General features: G+C 44.1%; 1 protein-coding gene across 1 annotated transcript in view; it reads right to left on the bottom strand.

The window, feature by feature from the left end:
• LOC309345024 (plasmanylethanolamine desaturase 1-like) overlaps positions 1–15,770 on the bottom strand; it is a 32,905-nt gene extending 17,135 nt beyond the window's left edge. The window contains exons 1-2 of the mRNA XM_081868038.1: positions 15,446–15,770; positions 5,722–5,841 (exon numbers count right to left, since the gene is read on the bottom strand). Coding sequence (XP_081724164.1) covers positions 5,722–5,841; positions 15,446–15,755 — 430 coding nt within the window. The 5' untranslated portion in view covers positions 15,756–15,770. The remainder of the gene's footprint in view (positions 1–5,721; positions 5,842–15,445) is intronic.
• Between the last annotated feature and the right edge of the window lie 315 nt (positions 15,771–16,085).

Raw genomic sequence — 16,085 nt, 5'->3', positions numbered from 1 at the left:
AGAGCTTCAGCAGATCTCCAAGTGCCTTCTCATCAGAAGCACACTACGCAACAATAAAGGCAGCTATTTCGGTGGTGGTGATGCCTAGTTACAGAAAGCCCAACATCTGGCACCTACATTGCCATTTCCCCCAGACACCTTAAGATCCATAATGACATAGGTTGGTGTTATGCTTTTATCTTATGCCTCTTAATATTGTTAATGTTACAGTTTTATTGTATGTTTTAGGGCAACGTTAGCCCACCTGGTGCTCTGCAGATGTTTCGGGACTGCAATTCTGACACGTGATTTTAGCCAAGTGTACTGTATGTGCTTTTAAATTACTGGCTTTTCTATATATTTTAAACCTGACACCAACCAGGAGTTTTGACTACAATTCCCAGTTTCTTTTTGGAAACTGCTTAAGAGGTTTTCTTTACAATCAAGCGGTATATAAATTTTACAAAATAAATAAACAACTGCAGTTAATCACTCATTCCTGCTAACTGGGGCTGATGGAAGTTCTAGTTCAAAGTATCTGGAGGTTGCCAGCTTGGTGAAATCAGTTCTAGAATGTGAAGTGTTTCTCTAGCCAATGAGCAAAATACAGACAAGAAACTATTTGCTTTTTTAAAAGAGAAAGGAGAAGCAAGTGCACAGGCTCCCAGCGCCTACATCTCATCCAGATACAAAGTGTAGTGAAATGGGGAGAATCGAATACTTGCATTCTCATACCCGTACACGTGTTAGGATTCCTAGTGCCTGAGCTTATCTGAGGAGCAAGACAGCTCTACCCCTGCAAAACTGTGATAGGAGCAACACCACTGTGAAGCATCTGTTTCAAAATCTAAATCATGTTTCATTAAAAAGCAAGCAGCTTGATTATTATCCTTCTGTAAATTCATTTCTGACATTAGGACAAATGTCAGTTTAAAGTGCATGAAATTTCACCCCATCATATTCAGCCTTGTTGGAAAATTGCCAGGCATGTTATTGCAAAACAACCCACGGATCAAGGGCCCAGTTCTTGAACTTTGATAGGGGGGGGGGGTAGCTGCCTTGCTAAGGTACATACAGTACCTTAGATCATAAGACTTAAGTGTAATCTAGTGTGCACACATTTGCACCAAGTTCCTCTTTTCCAGTCAAAGACAAGGGCTTGAAGCAACAGGCATTAAAAATGCTCCCCATTTGATACCAAAATAAGAACTGGAAGAAACATTAGGTTACTCTCGCACACAATCTTGTCAACGAGCCTCTCTGCTGCAGGTTATAATTCCACAGCTACCGTATTTTTCGCTCTATAACACGCACCCAACCATAACACGCACATAGTTTTTAGAGGAGGAAAATCCGTAGGCATGCCACCCATAGGCATTCCCAACATAACATGCACAGACATTTCCCCTTACTTTCTAGGAGGAAAAATGTGAGTGTTATGGTGCAAAAAATACGATAGTTCTCTACAGCCTGTTAATGCATGACAACAAAGCTCTGTGGCAATATCACAGCTACTCAGTGGAAGAGGTTTTGAGATGTGCAGGTTAGATACCAGTTGCTAGAAAGGGACTGAACAAGTCCTAAGGACTAGAACCTACAAGTCAGGACACCTATGTTTGATTCATGCAAGAATCCCATATTCTTGGGTTTCCATCAACAGTACAGTATAGCAGCAGCAGCAACCCCTTTATTGCTGTTTAAGTTAACAACAGGTGCCTAAAGTCCTGAACAATTACTAACCTCCTAATGCCAAACAGTTTTAATTCACTCAGCAGTTTATGGAGCACCCTCTGAGTAAGTGAATGCAAGCCTACAGAACACACAGCTACAGTGGTACCTCAGGTTAAGAACTTAATTCGTTCCGGAGGTCTGTTCTTAACCTGAAACTGTTCTTAACCTGAAGCACCACTTTAGTTAATGGGGCCTTCCGCTGACGCCGGAGCACCATTTCTGTTCTCATCCTGAAGCAAAGTTCTTAACCTGAGGTACTATTTCTGAGTTAGCGGAGTCTGTAACCTGAAGCATACATAACCCAAGGTACCACTGTATACAGTTTAGTAGCCCTGTTTAAGGGCTCCTGGCAAATAGAAATCCAGCTTGTCACATGGCATTGGAGGAATTCCTCAAGTGTAAGCAACTGGTAACATTAAATTTTTAAAAAAGGAGTGCCAGTGGCTGCCAGGAAGCTCTGCTTACACTGAATCACAACTCCACTATTTTAATAATTTACCACTATCTAAATAATATTATCAGTTAAGTTGTCAACCTTATCAATTAGTAGCTGAAATGACAACAGATTAGGGATCTTATCATCATAGATGTGAGAAGTACCTGCTATCAATTAACATGAACGAGAAGTAAAAGCAGTAGGTGAATCTTCCATAGATATTTCTACAAGCAAGACTGAGCCAAGTTTTTGGGGGGTTTTTTGAAAGAAGAATTCCCCTGAAAAGAAAGAGGGGGTGGTGGTGGCACTTGCTCAGCAGCTCGATGCCCATTGAATGCATTGATACATATTCATCCCCAAACAAGCTATAAAAACCCTTCCACTCAAGAACAGCCATGAGTGGCATTGCTGAAATGAAGGATGATATTGAAAGAAGTTTTACTCAGAAAAGACTCACTGAAATTAGTGGACCTGTCTTAGTCGTGTTTATTATCGCATTTACACAAATGTAATGCACACCTTTTGGGGCCAAATTGTGTTGCAAAAATTAGGGTGCGTATTAGATTTGATGGCGCCTGCAAATGGTTTTAAGGCATGCATGTCCAAAGACTGTTTCGGGGGCCTAATTTGGTCCACCAGTCGGTTTAATCCGGCCCCTGTGGCAGTTTATTTCCTGGGGTAAAATCCAATAAAAAGCTCAACAACTTCAATCCAAAAAAGAAAGTTCACTTCATAAAATCTGGCCCTCTTTGAAAAAAGTTTGGACACCCCTGGAATTGAGATGCACATTAGATTCAATGGTGCATTAGATTCGCACAAATACGGTGATTTTTATGGATCTACTCTGAGTATAATTTCATTTAACACTATCCTTGCTTAATATATTTCAGTAAAACGAATTTATTATCACTTGAGTTTTCATCGACTAGTAACCACTTCATGAGCTGCATAAAGTCATAGCAGTTTGTTTTATGCAATCATTTTATTTGTTTTCTAATTGTCTATTTTATTATTATAACCCATCCTGGACAGGTAATAAATCCACTGAATTAGAATTTTTAAAAATTATCTTCAGCAGATATGTACAATGTCCAGAAGGGAAAACTGCGAATGATTGGGTTAAATTGTAATAAAATGCAAAAAAGAACAATTTATATGTGAAGACAATAAACATATTAAAACAAAAATGCAATAGCAGCTGCAAGGAAATTTAAGCAGCCTCGATGGTGGGTGGGTGGAACAGAAGTTTCTCTCTGTCATAGTACCTGCCAAATTTAACTCTCTGAAGCTGCTCTGTGAAAGCGTCCCTTGAGATGCAAGTAGCAGCTCCAGAGAGGTTGTTTTTGTGAAGCTTCCCCACATTTGAGGCTGCTCCACTTTCCCCCACAGCTGCTATTTACATTTAGACAGGACGTTAACAGAATCCCAAACCAGAACCAGATCCCAAAGCCAGAGAGAACAAGCCACAAAATGCTGCTCCTGGGTGACCTGTATTAAGATGAATGGGTTTCACACAAGCACTCTTATAAAGCACAACACCATACGCAGCAATATTTCTCTGAAAGTCAACAAATACATTTTATGAATGACAACACCAAAGTATACATCCCTGATATTCCAAACTAAGCCAAGGTGGAAGAACTGTCTGGCCTGCAACGCAGAGCTCGGATACAGAACTTCTACAAACCACAGTTCAATCTCTCTACACAGGAGCCCTTAAGTACCACTCATTAACCATTTCCCTGAACAGGCAATATTGACAATTTACACTCAAGTGCCGAGGAGCCAGTCAAATAAAGTTATTGCAAATGTATCAGGTGTCAGAATGATATCTTTGTATTCATTTAAGTATTTATAAACCATACTTAATGTAAAATATCACAAGGCAGTATACAACGTAACAGCACAGTATTACAACAAGAACAGCTGTAAACATGTCAAACACATCAGTAAAGCTGGTTGGCAAAGAATCTCAGGTTTGAAAGGCCTGTCTGAGTATTAGCTCTTAAAGGTAAAGGTAAAGGGACCCCGACCATTAGGTCCAGTTGTGGCCAACTCTGGGGTTGCGGCGCTCATCTCGCTTTATTGGCCGAGGGAGACGGCGTGCAGCTTCTGAGTCATGTGGCGAGCATGACTAAGCCGCTTCTGGTGAACGAGAGCAGCGCATGGAAACGCCATTTACCTTCCCGTCGGAGCGGTACCTATTTATCTACTTGCACTTTGACGTGCTTTCGAACTGCTAGGTTGGCAGGAGCAGGGACCGAGCAACGGGAGCTCACCCTGTCGTGGGGATTCGAACCGCCGACCTTCTGATCAGCAAGCCCTAGGCTCTATGGTTTAACCCACAGTGCCACCCGCGTCCCTAGCTCTTAGAAGACATCTAAAAGCAAGTGATAGTGGCTCCTGCTGAACTGCTTATAGGCAACGCATTCCACAGGGCAGGACCTATGCTCGGTCCCGGGAAGGGCTAGCCAAACCTCAGGATTTCTTGGGCCAGGTGCTGGTACGGTAGCAGGTTATTGGACAACACAAGTCAGGGCAGAAATTTAAATGTTGCTAGCCCAACCAACACAGCATCTTCAATAGAAGTCAGTGAAGTCACTTTGAATCCTCTTTTGGTGGGGTCAGCACACAGCAGCCACTCTCACAATGGAAGCTTCCAATGAAACCAGCATTTCAAATCACTGAAGTGGCATTAATATGGCTAAGGGAGAATTTTCTGTTTTGGATTTCTCAGTCAACCCGAAGGTAGGCTGCATATTACACAGCTCCTATTTGCCAAGCTGACTTATGCAAGCAGGAGCAACAAGTGCAAAAATGCAGGAAGCAGGAAGCTCAGCTATATACCAGATGACTACTTGGTTCATTGTTTCTGAGAAGCCAAATGTAGTTTGGTAACAGAACGAAAATATACACCCTCACGGCATCTGACTGGTAGCACTTCTATCAGACGGCCCAAAGGATATGGGTACTAAACTTGAAGATGTTTACAAAAACCAGTTCTTTTGCAGATTTTACTTAGCCAAATCCACCACACCAAATCTTATTGCTCTCAACTTATAAGCCACCTTCAAGAGCCCAAGATTTATGAGCATAGAGAGGAAACAGGATCACACATATTATCCTTGTCCCCAACATCCCCATATCCACAAGAAACTTCGAGCCTCTGCGCACTTGGCATGAAATTCTCAAGAAAATTCTATATTTACCCAACTGAACAAGCTTAGAAACCTCCATGTGAATAGGAACATTGCATTATCAAGGTTCTCAGTCACAGGGAATATTCTAAGCATGTTCAGCTGAGTACACTTAGAATCCTACTTCAGACTTTGTGTTCAGTGTGTGAGGATCATAAGTGAAGGCAACAGGCATCGGCTTCTGTGTGTTGCTCTACTCAGTTTAAGCTCTCACCTATTCTACAGCACACCTGAATAGAATAGATGCTGCAGATAATAACATGCTTCCCTTAATTAGGGTGCTAAGGGTTAAGCTATAAGCATTTATGATGGCGTCTTTGTTTCCACTGTGCACTTCTGCAATTCGCCTACTGTATTATATAATCAGTTCGTACTTACATATCCCAAAAATAATTGAGAAGGCATGTTCCAGTCTCAAGCAGAAGAGAAGATGGTAGAAGTTGAAAGACATCAGAGAAAAACATAGGATGACACTAATCCATTCCTGCAGTCTCTTCCCTGTTTAACAACAAAAAAAGCATTTTTTTATTTAACAGGTTGATTGAACAGTGAACACACACACACACACAGCTTATTTTTTTAATTCTACAATAGTGAACATAAAAAAAACACTGCTGGATCAGTTCATAGGTCTATCTGGTCCAGCATCCCATTTCCCACAATGGCCTAGCACAAGAAGTGACAGATGGATGGGCAAGCTCCTTGCTGTGTTCGAAACTCCCATTGTTCTAGGTGCATTTTGCAACAGGGGATTAGTGCGAGCAATTTCTGAGCTCTGGGCGCAGTACTGCGCCTAAGATTTAAGATTAAAACTGCAGAGTGGAAGGAAGACCTTTTTCTGCCTCTGCACTTCCAGCTACTCCATGAAGACTGGAGCAGAGACCCTCTTAAGAATATTATGGGGGTGGGGTGGACAGGGGAAAGACTAGACGTAATGAACGTAATATTTTAGCTGCAGTTCCTTCATTTTCAGCGTTGTATTCTTGTTATAAAAAAAGTGTGCCTAGACATTCCGCTGTTGTGCCCACAATCTAGGTTTAGCTCCTAGTTTTCATATCTCAGTTTCTAACACTGGTTCATTGTAGTCTATGAGCAGTAAGAGGAAACTATTGACAGTAGCAAAATAGCAAACTTATCTGCTATAGGCTACTACCAGGAGCAAAATGGTTTCTTTCTCAAGCAACGTTCCTTTCTCAGCATACTCTCTCCATTATTTTGCATAGCTGAATTGGGCTCCTCAGCTGCGATCAGCTTTTGAACACTTGTGAAAGTTGCAAAGAGATTGCACAAATTAATGCCACTAGATTATTCCAAGGCAGGGGTGAAACCAGGCTTTATTTTGCCTGGGTCAAAGACCCAGTTTGGCACGCACACCCCGTGTACATTTGCACACACACACAGAGAGAGACACACACAGGCTGGGGGCCTCAATGGTGCCCCTCTGGAGGCTTCACCTGGGGCAAGAAAAAAACCCAGCAAGCCCCCCTACCCTATGGTTATGGCTCTGCCCAAGGGTCTTACTTGTGGTGGCATTACCCTTGTGTATAGGACTGGGAAGTGCTGCAAGTGTATTGCTTAGAAATTAATGGATGGGATTCACTGCTATTACAAATGTCACATCTACCCAATAATTGCAGGTTGCCAGATGGAATGATGCCCCCTCTATTCCCCCACCTCCACTGTTCTAGTAGCTCTTCTGACCCCCCCCCCCCCGCAACCAATTCTTGGAGGCCACAGGGAGAGGCGAGGGAGGAAAGCCCCATCATGCAAGCAGAAGTCCTCGCACAGGGCTTCTGCCAACAAGACTCGTTAGGTGAATCCCACCCAATATTTCTTGTACAAGTAAATATTGCATCTCATCAGAGACACACATGAAATCATAGAATTGTAGTTGGAAGGGACCACGAGGGTCATGTGGTCCAACCCGCTGCAATGAGGGAATCTTTTGCACAATGTGGGGCTCAAACCCACGACCCTGAGATTAAGAGACTCGTGCTCATTAATGTGCCAAATTGAAGAGAAGACTCCCTGGAAAAGACTCTGATGTTGGGAAAGATGGAGGGCACAAGGAGAAGGGGATGACAGAGGACAAGATGGTTGGACAGTGTTCTCGAAGCTACCAGCATGAGTTTGACCAAACTGCGGGAGGCAGTGGAAGACAGGAGTGCCTGGTGTCCATGGGGTCACGAAGAGTCGGACACGACTAAACAACAACCTTGCATTATTCCCCTCCCCAACAAAAACACAAGAAATGATTCTCTGAGGTCTCTGCTGCCTTACTATATATACTGTGCTAAGTTTGAGAAGCAAAGCTATTTCATCCCGTAGGGTGAGAATGAATGAAAATAAAAGGTTATCTAGATCATTTGAAATGTAACCATTACAGCCCACGATTTAGAAGCTGCAGTCAGACATAAAGCTGACTATGGCTCAGCATTACAAGAACAAGCCTAGCCCTCCCTCCAAGCTAAAATGCTCCCCAACCAGCATGGCCACAAAGATAAGATCAGAAGCTTCCACTCCCATTGAAAAATTAACTGCAGTTCATCATCTACACACTGAATTGTGGTATGGAAGTGGAATGCTTCTATTATCAGACATCTAGCATTAACTGGGTGATCCGTATCAGTGCTCAGACATACCAAGGTCCACCTATAAGGAAAGATAACTGCATGAATGAACATAAATTTGCATAGAGCATGCAGTTCACAATGCCCTCTCTCTGCATGATGGTGAGCATAAGCTCCCTCCTCCACTTTGCAAAGCAAACGCATGAACCAGGAAAGGATGAAATGTACCTAAGTGAAGTATGCATAGCATGCCCACACCCACACAAAGACTGGCCCTGTCTCAAATGAACCAAGCATTTAGGTCAGCCATAGGCAAACTCGGCCCTCTAGATGTTTTGGGACTACAACTCTCATCATCCTTGACCACTGGTTCTGTTAGCTAGGGATGATGGGAGTTCTAGTCCCAAAACATCTGGAGGGCCGAGTTTGCCTATGCCTGCTTTAGGTGATAAAAGAGAAACTGCATGAAGCCAGTGCAGTTTGCACAAACCCACAGGTGTCACAGGTAGAACAAGACAGAATACAAAACCGACAGCATGTTTTCAGACATGGGTATGATCACAACATGGGTATTATTCTGAGTCAGCCTCTATGGCATCCAAGTTAATTAATACCCACATTCTGCAGAGGAGCAACTGCACCCTAAATAGAAGAGCTAAATGCCCAAATCCACAAGGAACAATTAACATGTGGGGAACTTCATGGCGCTTTCATGCATCTCCCAAGGGAACCATGTGCAAGCTGCTTGTGAAGACAGCCCTGCCATTTCAAGTTAAAGCTGAGGATTTTGCAGAATTGGTGGACCGAGAAGTCACCCCATATGCATGTGTATCCATGTGGAATCCAAATCTGTCCATACAGTATGGCCAAAAATGAACATAACTGTAAAGTGCCTAGATTAAGGTAGACAGCAAGGTAGACCTTGATAGCGCTGTGGAGCCTTCAGTGACCAATAGCAGAACGCCACATAGATTGCAGCAATGGATTTTAAAGTGAATCACCATCTACACCAACACACTGTAAAGGTTTCAAGAACTGGTGGCCCAGGAGACAGCTTTCTCTGCGGCAGCCTAAAAACTGCAAGTCCCTCCCTTATAGAGGTGCATCCAGCATAATTATTTGCCTTTTGTTACATGCTGAAGACACACCCTGGCCTTTGACAGCTGTAAAATATTTTGGTGATTTACCCGGAAATTGCTAATTAATGTAGGACTGTTGTTGTAATTGTGATTGGGTTCTATGTGGTTTTAAATTCTGTTATTTGAGCCACTGTAACCCATCTTGGGAATTTAGAGTGAAGGGCAGGTAGCAAGCCTTAATAACAATGATTATCATTTGTATTTGTACAGCTGCCAGCTTTACAAGGGGAGCTTCAGGATTTTTTAACTGTGCAAACGAATTTAATCCATTTAGTGCATTCACGATTTATGCCAGGCTTTTGGACCCACAAAGTTAACTACAGTCCACCAGCAGCTTGAGAAAACTCCCCCTTTTTGCCAACTGCCTGAGAAAAGGCTTGTCAAGCACTTGGCAAACTACAATTCATGGCTGCTTGGCGGGTCATAGTGTGCAAGTCTGGTGAACACACATTGCATCCACCAAGATTAGCAGATTCCCTTAAAGTACAGGGCTTAAATTGCCCACCAATTTTCACACACAAGAGACAGTGGAAGTAATAAGGTGCCTGCTTTGAGGACTGAAACACTTCCCACAAATAGCCACGTTCATCTAACACAGAATGCATTCTAAAGCAAGAGTATTACAGCATTACAGAGTATTATTCTCTGAACAAATTTAATAAATACAAAATACAGATTTAAAAAATGATGACGATAAACATTCAGATACTGAAACAGGCAGATTTGATGTGTTGACAAGCTGCTCAACGGCAAACCTCAGCGGCAAACAGGTAAAACTGTTCAGCTGGCATAGGCCACCTGACAAATGCTAAATAGCACAGGGAACTGGAGAGCTGAAAATCCACAATCCACATATAGTGCGCACTCTTATATTTAAACCTGCCTGCTAAGGTGTTTTAGCCCAAAAGCAGTTTAGGGTTTTTCTGTTGAAAGCAGCAAAAATGGTCACAGCTACTAAATGCTGCAATACATTTTATTCACTTGAATGATTTAGGTTGAGCGAAGGGGAAAGTCTGCTGGCAATGGGCCAAAGGCACCTGCAATTATCCTGAAACAGCGGTAGAAAATTTTCCATCATGTGAAATTTAGAAGTTATTTTACCTGTTACTGTAACGGTGTAACTGCAAATGAACTGTCAGTCCACATCCATAATGGGTGGTATCCTGGTCTCCCTTTTCTGATGGAAGGCCATCTCTCAGCAGAATGTGGAGAGAAGCAAATTTCCAATGATACCACCCTATCCACACACACACACACACCCTCCCAAACCTTCAAGTGTCCTTGAAACCTATAGAACAAATTTTAGGGGCATGTAGGGAGAGGGAAAATTGCTGAAACTGACATGTGCCTTTCATCAGAGATGTAGGAACAACTTATACGACCCAAAGTTTCTGAACAGGCGGGTGCACTAAGAGCATTTTGAAATCACCTGCAAATTAAAAACCAAGCATGAAAATCTATGTTGCTAAAAAAAGTGTGGAAGAGACCCAGAGTAGCGAAGAAGAAATGTCTATTAAATCCAAATGCCATGGTCTAATACATGTACTGAAGTTCTCAATGCTGTCATTTACACTGGTGCATAGCCACATAGAAGTAAGTCAGAGCAAAGTGAATGATATAATCACAGTAAAACTGCAAGTTGCACAAAGGAAACACGGAATCATGTCTGCTGCCAACCTACATAATCCCAGTGACATTTAAAACAGATGTAATTCAGTGTCACTGTACCCAGTTATTTTTCTTTCGAAGCAACTGTCAGTGGAGTGAAGCAGGAGTGGAATGCTCAGTGCCATGACAGCACATATAGATCTAGCTTAATTGTTATGAGATAATGTCCATACAGTCCACTTTACATGTGGTTTACAGCCCCTACAAAGCCATGCTTGTGATCATGGCTCCTGGAATAAGTTAAGTCACCCTCTTGGAGTATGTAAGCTTCCTGTTTCATAGAATCATAGAACTGGAGAGCTGGAACGGGACCACAAAGATCATCTAGTCCAACCCTCTGCAATGCAGGAATCTTTTGCCCAATGTGGGGCTCAAACCCACAACCCTGAGATTAAGAGTCCATGCTCTACCAACAGAATTAACCCAGTTTGGCTTGCATCAAACTTTAAAAACTCCGGTTTCTTTTCTCAATTTAGGTTACTTTCTGCACCATCCGCTTGTGAGCACCAGTGATCCACAGATTTACATTCAGTGATTTTTTTGTACTGCATTCAATTTTGGCAACAGCTTGGGTAGCAATCATTAGACTCCTAGAAAAAAATAGGATACCCTGTCCCCTTTTAAAGCCACACATGTACAAACATAACAAAGAACCTGCCTTTTCTTAACTTCTTCAGAAATCACCTTAAAAAGAAAAGAAATGCCACTGGAAATCAAATGTGTATCAACGAGACAGTCCACTGCCAGAGTACAATGAACTGACTCAAGTTGCCTCCACCGCACCCTAATAAGCACATGGACTAAATCATAATTGCAGGCTTAGATTCTGAATAGAAACCTATTTCCAGCATTACTCACACAAGTTGCCTATTTTCATTTACACATTATGAGTAGTGCGGTATTTAATATCCAAGCACTTTAATAGGTTGCTACTCTTCCACTTTCAGATATTCAGACTGGGATGTGTGGTAGGTCACACATGGCTAAGAAGAAATCTGAAGCGAAAATCCGTTGAGACAAGTCCAACACTTTATTTTTTAGGCAACAATGGTAGTTGGAAACAATGGAAGTGCAGGGCTTCAGATCTAGAAACATAAGAAAAGCTTTTCCAACGACTTCCCTTTAAGCTTGTTCAGTAACTAGATTTCTTAGACGTCTGTTCTGGGAATGGGTTAAGGCATGAAGGACTGGTAAGTCCTATTACCACTAATGCCATCCTCTTCATAATACACACATCTTTCCTCTGGGTTGGCAAAACGTGGGTCAGGCAGTACCCCCTTGGAGGACCTGATTAAAGTGGAGAGCCTTTAAGCTGCCAATTCCTATTTTAAGCCTCTTCCAAACCTTAAAAAGTTCTGCGTTCCTTTAGGAACAACAAAGGGTTCCTCTATTTGTGCTGTAACCTTGAACAAGACATATTTGCTGTTCCTACAACAACTGCAAAATAGGGACACTGCCATCTCTTGCGTGTGCTAGATTTCTGGAACAAAATCAATATAGCCAGACACATCCTCAGACGACTGGATTTCAGACTCCCCAAACATCTTTTAAAATGTTTGGAATAGCCCATGAAGGAGACTTAAATGTGGGGATAATCAGTTGATTCTGCTACAAACAGGAGCTTGCTCTAAAGCAGACTTGTAAATAGCCACTCACTCAAGCAGAGTACCAAGTCACCTGCTGGTGACTAAGACAGTGAAGCTTTTGTAAATTTTAGGAGTTGGATTTTCTGTGGCACACTGATGTGCCATGAATAACACAGACAGGTTAAGTGGGGTGGACTAGTGACTCACAGGCATATTTGTATGCTTTGTCTCAAGAAGCCCAACACAGAATCCTAAGCCTTTCCAAATGCAGTTAAGACTGCAAAGAGTTAAAAAAAAAGGTACCTTAAACACTTTCTTATACACTGAAGAGATGCCAGCCCCTATCAGCAGTGGCAAGATGACAGGCTGACAAAACAGAATTAAATCAAGGAGATCAGTTTGCACTGCAACTGCATCCACTAAGGGCTGGCATCTGCAGGCTTCATTCACTGGAGCCTGGGATGGGTGGGGTTTTGTCTTTCAGTACAGCAAGAAAGTGACCTAAAAAGCACACTTATAAGCCTTAGTCACATGAGGCAGGAAAGTTACCGAAGGAAGTACGTGCTGTTTCCTGAACGAAGGCGGGACTTAGATTCTCACAGTGTTCGGCTGGCCAAGACAAAATGTCTTGTACTGAACTGAAGGAGGAGGACCCAAGTTTCTGAATGCCATGAATATCTAAGTTACCAGCGAGTTTTAAAGATACCAGCCCTAGAGATGTCCAAAAGACTCCCAAGTATATACAAATGTTTGGTACTACAGGATCCGTAAGCCTTGCTCTTTCTTTCATGTTCCCCAAGCTTGCTGCTTATTATTTCTTAAATGGTGTTCTATGAAGGGCAAGGAAAGTAGGAAATCCTGCGAAAATCGCTGACTTTTCTCCAGATTCCTGTTCCAACTGCCAGCCGGCACTTATCATATGGCACTTACTAAAAAAGGAAACAATATTTATGATGGGTCACAAAAAGGATTTCAAATGACTAGCATGCACTGGATTTCTGGCAACACCTCTGACCCTAATGCCCTCTGTTGGGGTGCATGCCAACAGCGAGCAGGGCCACCCAACCCTCTCTCCCTGCCACTCCCATTTCTGTTCCAGACACCTTTTTCTCACCCTCCCCACCCAGGTGGCAACTGGGGAAAGGGCAGATGTTCTTGACAGAGTCCTGAACCAATCACTTGCAGTGGGTTTCCATCACTACATCTCTCTCACTACATCTTTCTCCTCTCACAAAATGGGGCTGAGGGCTGCCCACCCCAGCTCAAAATGTTCTATCAGCCATGTAGCAGCTACCTATGAGGCTGAGATAACAAATATCTGATCAAATCACACTGGTTGGGCCAACAGAATGGTCTGCCCAAAATAATCAGTCTCTGGGTTTCAAGGGAAAGGCCAACCAGTCAGGGGCCTGCCCTCACGGCTGGGTAAATTATTTTAATTAGGGTTTCAGCCAGATGCCCAGTAGGGAAACTGAACTTAGAAACTATAAAAAATGCAATTTTATTGCATGCCCATTTTTCTGTTCACCACACCCAAAGCTGGAAACACAGGAATTACCTGCTTGCTTGCTTACCCTCACACCACCTAAAATAGTAAACTAATGCTAGAGCTGAAAGGGGCACCCTCCAGACAGACTTCCATTCCCATCGGCCCCAACCAGCAAGTCTAACTGCCAGGATAATGGGAACTGTAGACCAAAATCTGGAGGGCCACAGGTTCCCCCCATTACAGGACTGCAGAAAGGGTTCAAAGAGCTCTTTCATATGATACAGTATGTTCTCCCAACATAGTAACTAATTTCAGGGAAAAACTGAAATGACCATGGGGCCTTTGTAACACTACTTTTGGAGAAGAAAACAGGAAATGGGCAACTACTCAAACACACTTTCGTAAAACGAATCATCATAACTATTAGGATGAAATGCAGATTTTTCTTTAAATTCATATGCAGTGGGAATACTAAAGCACATGCGAATATGTAAGATCACACCACTGTCCTCACTGTAAAACAATAGATAAGAATAGTTTTTTGGCCTTGTAGCCTAAACTTGCCACAAAATATATTACCTGCCCTAACCACCCAAAGCCACTATGAATAAACACATCCAACATCACTTCTGTTAAGATACACAGCCTCAGGCTTTTAGCAAATCTCCTGGGAAACACCGTAATCTCCCAGTGGAGAATGTTAAAAGGACATGGCTACTTTATAGTAGTTATTCAACTGTAAAAAATGGTCAGGTTTGCCAGTGTGAGCTTTTGCAACATACCTGGCTCTATGCCTCCAGAAAGTCATCTCACACATTACATGGCAACAACCACACATTTGCCACTCAACAGAGATTTGCAGCTAATCACAGCTGGCAAGGATACTTGTATCATACGTGTTTGTTGACTTTACAGGACAAGTTCACAGTCCAATTACTTTTACTATAAAATCACTACATTGAAAATATCATCAACTGAAAGAAATAGTAGTTAATTAACAATATTCTGCCGACTAAATCTGAATTTCAAGTATGCATGCCACTTCTAGGATGGACCTGCATATGTCAAAGGACCAAGTAGAACAATATTTGTTGGAATGATTCGATAAATCCTTTTGTTTAGCTAATAAAGGGAGCCAAGGAGTCGTCAGGTAGAATATATATATATATGACAGAGATTAATTAACTGATTAGGAAGATTATAATTATTATTCTTTTCAACCAACTAACCTACCCAATTAGCTAAGGCATAAAATCTAGTCACAACTTGCAGAAAGAAAAGTTGGTTAGAGCATGGTGCCGATTTCCCTTCTCTAGCAGCAGAATATTCCCAGGAACTCCCTTTTCAAGGGAGTCACTTCACACGCCCGGCTGCCATTCCTCAAGTGCGCAACAATCCCGAGTAGAAGATTAAAGGAGACGTTCCTTGCAGGTGTGAACCAGGCCACGCTTTCCACTAGGGGCGAGGTGCGTGCGTGCGGAAGGCTTCAAAGGTTCCAGGCGCGCGCCCGAAGGCAGATACCGGGCGTCACGTGTGAACAGAACCCTTGACCTGCGTCAGACCAGGAGTCCCACCCGCGCCACGTTTTAACCCAGAGGCGAGAGAAAGAACCCCTTCTCCCCCCCCCCGCCCCGCTCACGCCGGCCTCACCGGGGGAGTAGAGCTCGGCCAGCTCGCGGGCTCCGGCGTGCTGGGCTCCCCAGCGGGGACCGGCGCCGTCGGGCTCCCCTTGGGCAGCTGACGCAGCGGCCTCCGCCTCGGACACCGCCCGGCTGGCCCCGGCCGCCCGGCCCCGGGCGCACTCGGCCGTGGCCCCGCCGCGGCCTCGCTCCCCGCCTTCGTCCTGCTGCTCGCGGAGGCCGGCCTCGTCCTGGAGCTCCGGCCCCGCCATGGCTCGCGCTCCAGCGCCCGGGGCGCCTCCCGGCAGAAGCGACGAGGGCGGCGGCGGCGGGAGCAGCATCGCGAGGCAACCCGCCTAAAGGCCAGCCGCCGCGCGCGACTCGCCGCCTCTTTCTCGCCCTGCGGGAGGGAGGGGGCACGGGGGGACGGGGCGGACCTACAGGCCCGGGCCACGCCCCTCCGAGGAGGAGGGCCCGGCCAATCAGAGGAGCTCCGCGCGCCGCAGCTGGCCAATGGCGCCCGAGCTGGCGAGTGGGAGGGAGGGGCGACCGCCTCGGGGGGACGGCGGGTTCAGGTCCCCGCCCACTCCTCTTGAGGGAAGCGCTGGAGGGAACGCCCCTTTTCCCTCGTCGCTCGCTCTCTTTTCTGTCTTGCCCGCAGGCGGCGTTAC

The sequence above is a fragment of the Podarcis erhardii genome (assembly GCF_964252035.2).
Source record: "Podarcis erhardii genome assembly, chromosome: 6".
Taxonomy (NCBI): Eukaryota; Metazoa; Chordata; class Lepidosauria; order Squamata; family Lacertidae; genus Podarcis; species Podarcis erhardii.
The sequence above is the reverse complement of the archived record's forward strand: the minus strand, read 5'-3'. Positions and strand labels throughout refer to the sequence as shown.